The following is an 11252-nucleotide window of genomic DNA, read 5'->3' as shown; positions in this document are numbered from 1 at the left end:
AAATCATTTTTTTAAATAAATCTAATTATTATATATTTTTAAATATTATATTTTATATTTTATATATATATACAAACTATGTACAGAGTTTATAGTGATTAATTGGGACGATCACTTGAAAATAAAGTTTGAGATAATCTATCCATAAATGAAAGGTTGGCTTTGGTTTTATAGTAATTGGTAATGAACTGATAATGTTGTTGTCGGTCTGGTGAAAAGTCATCACATGCTTGTAATGCAAGCTTGATGATTGCATCTGTCAAAGTAAAGGGCTGTTCCACCATTGGTGCAGAAGAGGAGGTTGGTATATACTCCTTTTTTCTAATCGAATTTGCTACAATGTATTTGGTGACTTCTAAATGATTGAATGCTATCGAGAATAGGAACCCCTTTACTGACCAATGATATCCAAGTTTCTTGTGAAGATATTCTACCACTGCAACATTACCACCTATACAGGCATCATTGATTGTCTCTTTTTTCTCTCTTTCAGTCATTGTATAGATTGGTACAAAACTATTACGTACCAAAACAAAATTGGATGATTGATTTCTAAGGAATACTCCAAATCCAAATGTATGTCTTCTAAATATTAGAGGTTTAAATCCATGTCTCTCTCTATACTCTACCAATGGTACAAGATATGGAGATGAACACCAAAACTCCTCATCATTACAACTTAGTTTGTTTGAACATCTACCTATTCTCTTGTGTATTTCTTGTACTTGATTAAATATTTCTTTCATTATTACTTTTGATTTAAATACTCTTTGTAATATTGATTGATCAAGTTGAAGAGGATGAGGTTGGGGAGGAGGAATATGAAGAGGAAGAGAAAGGGCCAGAGGTTTAATAACATTTAAATTAATTGTTTTAAAATTTGGGAGTGGATTGTTGTTGTTGTTGTTGTTGATATAGGTAATATTGAATTGTTTGTAAATAATTTCATTGAATGATTCTCTTATAGATTTAGCAGTATCAGTATCATGTTCGTAATAAGCAATATTGAGATACTGTGCCAATCCACGACCAGTACTAGAAGATACAACTCTACCATTGCTGTCGTTTAGATGACAGTTCATTGCAACCAATATAGTCGATGCTTTACTATCAATGTCTTCCATAGCATCAATAATCTCTTTATACTCTTTTACTTTTTCAAATGATTCTTTGTTTGATACATCATATATAATCACCTTTATATTACACTTTGGAACCATTCGAAGATACTAAATATATTTATAAAATCAATTTATAAATATTAGTAAACAGCTATCTATATCATCTATATATATATATAGAGTCTACTAATAATATACCTACGCACTTGATATTGATCAGATCGATTGATTTATCATACAATACATTTTCAGGAGCTATATCTGAGAATGTTAACACATCGTCATCTTTACGAGTTACGTAGGGTAGGAGAAAGATATTTGATATTAAGGATGACTTGTCAAACAGAGTAGACCCTATAACAAAGACTTTAATAGGTTGATGATCATTTCGCATTTCACACCTAAAATAATAATAAATACAAATATAAATATTTATTAATAGTATGATTATTTTGGGTTTGTTTGCTCAGGTCACATGATTCTTTCTTTTATTTTTATTTCAATTGTAATCAGGATTCGTTTAAAAGGAATATCTGTGATGATACGCTGTAACCTAATTCATTGCTTGAAGTTTCATATGCATCTGTTTGTTGAATCTAATCTTGGCTTGTGTCTTTTTGACGGCGATGATCGCAGCTGCTGTAATAGCGACAGCACCAACTCCACCAACAACACATCCAACGATGATTCTCCAGTTATTCGATTGGCTACCGCCGTCACATCCACTATCATTACTCTTGTCGATTAATAATGGTGAGAAATCAGGATCGAGAACACATGATTGACATTGTGGCAAGTTGATACCAATCAGTGCAATCGATTGTTCCTGAATATCGGTTGATTGTGTCATTGAAATGAGTTGTGTTTGTGAATAGGTTGGTCGGCCATCTGAAAGAGCAACATCAATGAATCGACCATTGAATTGAATATCATCTTTGATCACTCTGAGATACTGCAATGATGATAATGAATCATAGGACAATGGCTCAATCTCTTTTTGATTGCAATCAAATTCTACAGATTGATTGTTGATGATGATTGTTCTGAATACAACCCTGAGTGTTGCTAAATTTGATGAATATTGCCAATTTGTAATATTGATTGCCAACTTTATCGAATTTGGATTGATGTGAAGTTGTTGATCTCCAAATTGAATATCTCTTGCTTGTGTCGAGAATGATATCGTTGATAATACATTGACTAATCGGAATAGGATTGAAGAAGATAAAGTTGTATTTAATTGATAATCAACAGTTGTTGTCATATTATTAGTTGCAGCATTGACAATCCAAGTATAATTTGAAATAAATAATTCTCTGACAACATTACTATCAAAATCCAATTCTTGAATGGATACAACTTCAAATTGGAAATCAATTCCATCAATATCAAATGATACCGTTGGATCTGTTGTATTTGGTGTAATAGTTGTATTGATAACTAAATAAATTAAATAAAAATAAATTAATAATTAATATTACTTTTTAATTAAATAATTGTTTTTTTTTTTTTTTTAGATAACATACACTTTGTAAAACAATTATCAACTGGATTGTAATCCTTATCACATTGACATATTCCGTTTACATCACATTTACCATGACCATAACAATTCGATGTTTGTTGGATACATAATTGTTGTGGTGTGTCTGTTGATCCACCCGAGGTGGAAGTTGTTGAACCTGTTGTTGATCCTCCTCCTCCTGTTGTTGTTGTTGTTGTTGTTGTACCATTATTACCTCCATTTCCAGGCCTACGAAGATATAAAATATTCCTTGCACTAGTATTCAATGAATCAAGTTGTAATTGAACTGATGATAATCCATAATTTGGTTGGTTGGTCAAGGTACAAATGATTAATGATTGTGATTTATAGTCGACCGAACAATCGTAAGTATTATTAATTTTGACTGATACAATTTCAAATGATGATATAGATGGTCCAAAATCACCATTGATACTAATTATGTTGTTGGTTGTAGAGTTGTAACTGGCAGATGATATGATTGGATATGGTTTTGAACAATTATTATAATAACCATCGCTATTACAAACACATATACCGTCAACACCACAAATACCGTTTCCATAACAATCGTTGGTTGATTGTTGACAAATAAGTTGGTTAGAGACTAGTATTGAACCAGTATTGGTGCCGTCCGAGACTGCGACTGCTATTTGGTCTACCAATGGTGAATTTACTTGACAGGCAATGGTCGACGGTGCAAATGAAACAATTAGACAATCTGAAACGAATATTGTTGCACTGTAAAATTTAACGGTGATGGGTGTTACTGATGGTCCAAAATTACCAGACAATGTAATCACTGATCCAATCGCGGCAGGCAATGGTGTGATTGAATCGATTTTTGGAAAAGAGGCCACTTGAAACACCGCCGATGTGCTGTAATAATCGTTGTAAAAGGTGAGGGTATGAGTACCGGGTGACAGATCAAACATGATGCACATCTGTTCGTTTGGAGGGCTAAACACCAAAAAGCTGCAGTTGCGAGAGCCAACTCTTCCATAATGAACAAAGTAGTTATTAAAAGTGCCTTTTAAGAGAATGGACGATTCAGAACCGGTTTCGTTGATAAATGTTTGGAGGGATAAAGAGGATATCCCAACCCCACCCTCTACAACTGTAATCTGCGTTTGTGGCTCTGGGTCAAATGGCAACAAATTCAATGTAAAATTGGTGGGAACGTTTGATATACCGCTAAAGGCAATATCTAGTTTACTATTTGCAACCACCTTTGTAAGTAAATAATCAAAAGTCCCATCCTCATAACCCCAACCAAGGTTTTTGCCTATCAAAGTGTACTTTCCATTATTTGTTACAATATTATTAGCATTTTCAATTGTAACTATAGTAAAAAAATAATCAAATAAAATAAATAAATAATTTAATATATAAAAATATTACATACCATTACAAAAAAACTTGGATGGGAATGTTAAAGAGGTCAGGACATAAGGACCGACATTTGATGCATTGATGTAGCACCAAAAACAATCTGGTAATGACTCGACAAGAGTATAAAGAACATTGAGTTGATGTGCACAATAGTCCTCGGTGATTGGACCAATGAATTGTGTATTGTTTGAAACTCTCAAAACTTCCAATCCAGTGTGAGCACCAACCATTGTAACATTCAATGTTGTTAAATTATTACCATCCAAATCTAATTGTCTCAAACTTTGTGGTATCGATGGAATCGATAAAAGATGATTGTATCTTAGGTTTCTTTAAATATTAGAGATATATATATATTAGTCAAAAAATATATTCTTGTTTTGTTCAGCTGAGAGGGAATATATATATATGCTTACAAAATAGACAATAAAGGTGGATAAGGTCCAACAATTGGGAAATTGGTTAACCCCATATTCTCCAACGCCAGGAATGATAGTGATTGATAAGTAGTACTTGTAATAGGGGCAGGCCAAAATGAAGAACTGGTTCCTGCCAATCCTCTATCATAGGAATAATAAAATAATATATAAATTAGTAATCGATTGATCGATCAATCGCTAATTAATATAACTCTACATACAAACTTGTAATAACAGATGCATTTCCAATACGTAAGTGACATTGACCCTGGTTCCATGGGCTGGCACCCATACAAGTTCTAAAATAATAATAATAAAAATATATTAGTAAACAAGCAACCACAACAGCACACGACCGGTGATTAATAACCATACATGGAGGATTGACGAATTAAATTAAAATGTACTGTAATGTTTGCATTTTCAACTGTAAAAATATTACTATATATATAAAAATATATATATGGATATCAAAGTGTGTTAATATTAATATTGCCATTCTATCTTGTATAGTTTGATTGACACTTACACTGTTGATAACAGAGGAAATGATTTTGGTGTAAAATTGATGGAATGTGATGGACCAGTGCAATTTAAAGAGATTCTAAAAGAAGCTAGTTGGGGGAGGTAGAGGGAGGGACTAATGACCAGCGATAGGACTGGTCTCAAAATGGCAAGTGTAGCCACTGCCGAATTGTTGAGAAGATTCGAGGGAAGAGACGTCAAGCCTGGACAACTCAAACTGAACAGGGACAACCTTGGGAAATCAGTAAAGTCTGGAGGCACATAGTTGATGGTTGGGTCGTTCTCTATCACTATCGTTTGCAATTGTTTAAGCGTTTTGAGGGATTCTAAAAGATTGAGAGAAACATTGGCTACCTCTCGACCAACATTTTGAATAAGCCTAAATGAAGTCAATTCGGGAAGATTTAAATAAAGTTGATTGGGCATTCCAACAGGAGTATAATCAATCGAATTCAACCCCAATGTACTAAAAAGAAGAAGAAGAATAAGAAAGGAAAGAAAAGAAACAAATAATATATATATTATTAATATGAACATGATGCTTGTGCTTGCTTGCTGTTGTTGTTGTTGATCTGAATATCATTAATGATAATATCATACATTTCAGTAAGATGGTACTGTCCATCTGTCACGTTAAGGGAGCATACATAGTACTGTGATTGGCATATCGTCGCTGGTGGTACAAATAATCCATATTGTCTTTATAATTATACGTGTACAAGAGTGAATAGTAATAGTAGTAATCGTTAGAACAATTTATTTATTCTATCTATCTCTAAATATCATCATACATACTGCGAGATTAGTGTGGTAGAATCAGCTGAGTGTTCCAAAGTACAAAAAAATATTAATACACACACAATATATGAACTTCAAGTTTTTTAATGTACATACCTTCTTCTTGGTTCAATGTTTGTGATAACGTTGTACCACATAGTAATGAAACTACTGCTAGTAATATTAAAATAGGATGGAATGAGTGATCCATGTAAGCAACTATCTGTATGTTGATGTCTCTCTCTATCTCTCTCTCATTAAAATATAACAGTTAGATAAATAAACTTGGGTATGATGAACATCATCAACAATATTTATAGACTTTGTATCAGATACTTATCGCAAAAAATATCTTGAGTCCCCAACGCAAAGCACACAAATTCGGATATTCCGAACAGATATATCTATAGATGAAATGGAACTGGTTGACCATCATGAATTTAATTTTATTATTGAATCTAACTAAAAGGCTGTGATTGGATACATCTGAAAGAGCAACATCAATGAATCGACCATTGAATTGAATATCATCTTTGATCACTTTGAGATACTGCTGTAGGAGAAAGATATAAATACAAATATTTATTATTATTATTATTATTAATTTGGTTTTGGGTTGCTCATTTTAGAATGAATCTATATCTAGATATATCTATACTCACCAAAAGACATCATTACATCTTGTCCCTCTGAGAGAGAGAGAGAGAGGAGAGCAGAAAGATAAAAGTGATAGATAGATAGATAGATAGACAAAACAACAAAAAGAGAGGAGCTATGATAATATCAACACTCAAGATATTGTTTGCAGGTGACCCACAAGCAGGCAAGAAGAGTCTCATCCGATCACTACTAGATGTATCTCAAGGTCAAGACTACGTAAATGGTCATGGTAGAATTGAATTGAAATCAAATAATACTCCAAATAACATTAATATAGGTATATTAGTTAGATGTATCAATGAAGTGTTGGTAGGTACTAAAGAAGAAAGATGAAAGATAGAATAAAGATGATATCATCTCATATTCTTATTAATTAATACATAATTGATTTGATTTTATTTAGTATACATCAGTAGGAGCCAAAGAAACAACTTCAAGAATAGTAAAAGGATCTACAATGGTATTCATTTGTATATGATATTACAAGTAAAGAGTCATTTGGATCTGTGAGATCATGGCATGAACAGTTGGAATTGTTGGCTTGTTCTGGTGAAAGGACATTGTTTGTTGTTGTTGGTACAAAGAATGACTTGGTTGATAAAAGAGCTGTACCACTTGAAACGGCCCTCCAATTGGCTCAATCTCTTGGTGTAGAGTATTTCGAGGCATCTTCAATCTTGGATCCAAACCTTCAAGCTTTTGAACATAATATATTAAATTATTATTCATTTATTCAAAGAGATGGTCATATATTTGATACATTTGCAACTATTGATTTTAATTTAAATATTAAAAATCAAAAAAATAATAATCAAAATAATCAAAATATTAATAATAATAATGATAGTAATAATAATAATAATAATAATAATAATATATTAACAGTATTTAGATCAATGGTTATAAGGAATAATATATTTGATCAAGTTAGAATAATTCATCAAACGTTAGGATTAATGTCATTACGATTGGATAGTAACTATTTTGATTTCTGGGTATCAAATAGATACTATAATCTTATTGGTTATAGACAACAATTTGCAACAAATTGTTATCAACCATTCCCATCGGCACTGAAATTTATATCAATTGGATTCACCAACTTTCTTCAAACCAATACCAATATGGATACATTTTTAAAGGTGACAAGTCACATTGACTTTAACTCGCTTTCATATCGATACAGAACAAAGATAATAGATAGAGTATGTTTTTCAGGTAGTTTGGAAATCATTGAATACTTGGAAACCAATAAGAATTGTAAATGTGGTCGCAATGGATTAAGATTATCTATTATGAATAATCATTTACCTGTTGTCAAATATATCATCGAACATTCAAATGGTCCATTTGGAAACATCAAATATAAAAACAATAATAATAATCATCAAACCAAATCAACTTTTTTTTACAATTCAAGATCAGTATTATCGATAATGATGATACAGAACTAACAACAGATGATTTACAAGATGCCATTAAATTTGCAAAAGTAGCAACAAACAAAGATCAAATTGTAAATTATCTAAATGATTTAATCAATCCTCCAAAACAAACAAAATCAACTACCTCTTTTTTAACTAAATTATTTGGTTCAAAACTAAACAACAACAATAATTAATAATCATAATCATTTTTTTTTGTAGTATAATCAGTTTTTGATCAAGTTGAGATGATCATATTATTAATTTATTTATTTATTATAATATTATTACAATTTCGCTAAATATGTTTTATAAATGTATATTTATATCGATATATATATATATATGTGTGTGTGTATCGATCGTGTTTTCTAAATAAAATATGGATAATTTAATTTAATTTAATTTAATTATTTCTTTGTCTTTTCTATTTAATATTTAATATTTAATATTTAATATTTAATATTTAATATTTAATATTCATCCACTTCTTTTAATTTTCCACCAATAAATAATCTTAGAGTACTGACAGATCTGGTCATGGCAATACCACCATTTTCCTCGTCGATTGATGAACTTCTAAACATGACTGTAATTCTAGCCCGACGGTATTTGAATATGATAATGGCTAGTACCGATACAAATAGTACTACACATCCAATGACCAGTGCCGTGATAGATCCAGTACTAATACCGCCATCACTTTCACAATTGTAAGAGTTGTGTCTATATGAAACTCTAAGTGTATTGTTTGAAGTAATATCCAAGTCAAAAAGACATTGTTTTTGTTGTCCATCTGATATATCGTAAACTTGAACATTATCCAAATCAAAATTAATTTCATCTCCTCCTTCTAAATCTATTTGTTTTCCATTATTATTATTATTATTATTTTGATCATCATCACCATAAAATTGAATAACATTGGCAGAATATTTTTCAGTCAATGATTCTATATTTACATTTACCCTAATCATTGAATTATCTTTTGTTGTTATACTTGATGTTTTTGATATATTATCTAAACAAATTTAAATATTAATTATGAATTATTAATAATTATTCACAAATTCTTTTGATTTTGATATTGTCAACATACAAATTGAATTGGTTGTATTTGAAATAAAAATATAAATGATTGAATTATTTTCAAGTTGTAAATCACTTTCAATTGTAAGGTTTGATGGTTTATCAAATGATCCAACTATAGTATTATTTAAAATTAATTGATTGGTTCCAGCTGATATAACACCATTTCCAGTTATATGTATATTTGATACTATTGATGCTGGTGTTGCTGTCAACTCTGTTGATAAATTATTATAATTTGATATTTTTCCTTTTAATAAATGTATGGTTGCTCGATTATTATTATTATTATTATTGGTTGAACCACTTCCTTGTATCAAACTATTGTCTTGTAAATATAAATGACCATTTGGTGATATTTCTAGAGTTGTATTATCAGCGAGATAAATTGAACCCGACTTGAAATAGACGTTGGTCTCGATGTTAAACTCGGATGTTGACGAGTTGATGTGAATGGTGGCGTTGGAAATGACCAAGTTTTTTGGTTTTCTTCCACTTTGGAGGAATTGTAATTTAGCCCTGTCGTTGATCGTCAGCGACACACCTTGCAAGAGATGAGGTGCAATATCATCATACACTTGTATAAAGGTGGCTTTAGAGGCAGAGATGGATGGTACGTTTTTAACAACACTGAAAAAATCATTGTTTAACACAAAGATGGGTAGATCCAGGATACCATTGCCAACGACACCAAACTCCATCGGAGAATCTACCATACTCCATTGATCAGGTGAAAAGAAAAATGGAAAAGTTCTAACATATACCACTGATGATTCAACCTGGACAAATCCTCCATCTTCAAATATAGTTCCTCCATTAATATATACACTACAATTAAATATTGTTATAGAATTTGAAATCTACAAAAAAATAATTAAAAATAAATATTAAAATATTAATAATTGATATTATATTTAAATTTAAAGATGAGATGATAGGGTATAATGAAAGGGAAAGGATGGAAGATCAAGGTTATTTTTGGAACCCAACATTGATCTCATTTCTTTCTGACTTGTCGTCGAGTTTTTGTTTTTTTTTTTTCCTGTCACCTGAAACCGTGTGACAAAAATAGACGACTTGTCCATCCGCCCATCGATTATAATAAAGATGTAACGGTTTTCTTTTTTTCCGTAAACACGAGTAAATAGAGAGGGTGACGTATATATACCTACAGTTTGAGTAGAATTGAAATATACAATAGTGTCTTGATATGTGTACTGTGATGGTGATGTTATATTATTATTATTGTTGTTGGTGTCGTTATTGAATGCTGCCTGAACCATGAAACCATGATTATTATTATTATTATTACTGCTACTACTATATAATGTTAAAGTTATTAAATATACAATGATTATTTTTACTATTTTTTGGGTCATCATGCCATAGTGTCCTATTATTTTATCTACCATCTTTTTTTCTAAATTGGTTTCCTAAAAGTATAATATAAACGGGGTACAATCAAATAAATAAATTAATAAATAAATAAATAACAAATGTTTTAAACAAATCAATTAATTCTGGCGGGCGGATGTGACCATCAGTAGTAGGAAACAGGTGACATAATGGAACCCCAATAACTGAAACTCTTTGTCCATCACCGTCTGTTGAGAGTCTATCTATTCTTTTTCTGCCTGTCTGAACAATTCTCTAACACAATCCTTATTTATAATAACTCAAATCTTACCTTTTTTTATTTTATAGCCAAGACAACGGTGATTGATGATTGATGATGGTGATTTAACCTTGATATAATTTGATTTGATTGGTGGGTGTGGGTGCTAGCCCCTGCAACAAAAATATACTTTCTTTGTAAAAGTGAGAGAGTGAGATGTGTGTGTGTGTTGAACTCTTGGAGAATGGAAAGAGTAGATTGTGAAGTTGAGTGAGTGAGTAAGTGGGTGTAGTATAAACAATAAAACGAATTATATACTCGGTCTGTACAGGAGGGAGGGTCTTTGCTGATTGTTTGATCAAACAGATAAATAAATTAAAATAAAATAACAAACAAAAACAAAAACAAAAGGTTAATGGTTAGAGAAGCATAATGAAAAAGTAAGTGCTAATTTCACCACCAATGGTAGTGCGATGGAAGGTTGTAACGGGGATGGATGGATGGCTAGTTTCATTATGATGGATGCCCATATATTATTAATTAATTAATTGTCATAATCCATCATCTCAACATCTTGTTGCATAGCGGGGGGCTGCACCAGCAGAGATAGATACTACTTTGTTGAAATTGTAGGTTGATGGTTTCAAGTTCATGCTGCAAAACAAAAAAAAAGAACGGCTCTATCACGGTTTTGGAGTCTTTCTT

At 31.3% G+C, this 11252-nt stretch overlaps 4 protein-coding genes across 4 annotated transcripts; 1 reads left to right on the top strand and 3 right to left on the bottom strand.

Annotated features, from left to right (window-relative positions):
- Window positions 1–98: 98 nt before the first annotated feature.
- On the bottom strand, window positions 99–1515 carry DFA_04899 (uncharacterized protein; the record flags this gene model as incomplete). The annotated part of the gene is made up of 2 exons (XM_004360563.1): window positions 99–1229; window positions 1366–1515. The coding sequence occupies 2 exons, from the start codon at window positions 1513–1515 to the stop codon at window positions 99–101; spliced, it is 1281 nt and encodes a 426-aa protein (XP_004360620.1).
- Window positions 1516–1674: 159 nt separating this feature from the next.
- DFA_04898 (uncharacterized protein) lies at window positions 1675–6431 on the bottom strand (the record flags this gene model as incomplete). Its single annotated transcript, XM_004360562.1, has 9 exons — window positions 1675–2561; window positions 2648–3988; window positions 4052–4368; window positions 4679–4756; window positions 4833–4898; window positions 4987–5361; window positions 5583–5681; window positions 5877–6012; window positions 6422–6431. The coding sequence occupies 9 exons, from the start codon at window positions 6429–6431 to the stop codon at window positions 1675–1677; spliced, it is 3309 nt and encodes a 1102-aa protein (XP_004360619.1).
- A 102-nt stretch (window positions 6432–6533) lies between these two features.
- On the top strand, window positions 6534–8040 carry DFA_04897 (uncharacterized protein; the record flags this gene model as incomplete). Its single annotated transcript, XM_004360561.1, has 4 exons — window positions 6534–6728; window positions 6823–6879; window positions 6914–7624; window positions 7840–8040. The coding sequence occupies 4 exons, from the start codon at window positions 6534–6536 to the stop codon at window positions 8038–8040; spliced, it is 1164 nt and encodes a 387-aa protein (XP_004360618.1).
- Window positions 8041–8316: 276 nt separating this feature from the next.
- On the bottom strand, window positions 8317–11061 carry DFA_04896 (uncharacterized protein; the record flags this gene model as incomplete). The annotated part of the gene is made up of 6 exons (XM_004360560.1): window positions 8317–8864; window positions 8943–9792; window positions 10105–10252; window positions 10440–10551; window positions 10620–10677; window positions 11005–11061. The coding sequence occupies 6 exons, from the start codon at window positions 11059–11061 to the stop codon at window positions 8317–8319; spliced, it is 1773 nt and encodes a 590-aa protein (XP_004360617.1).
- Between the last annotated feature and the right edge of the window lie 191 nt (window positions 11062–11252).

The sequence above is a fragment of the Cavenderia fasciculata genome, assembly GCF_000203815.1.
Source record: "Cavenderia fasciculata unplaced genomic scaffold Scf_Dfasci-G-o-80e12.f1-5, whole genome shotgun sequence".
In the NCBI taxonomy this organism is placed as follows: Eukaryota; Evosea; class Eumycetozoa; order Acytosteliales; family Cavenderiaceae; genus Cavenderia; species Cavenderia fasciculata.
The sequence above is the reverse complement of the archived record's forward strand: the minus strand, read 5'-3'. Positions and strand labels throughout refer to the sequence as shown.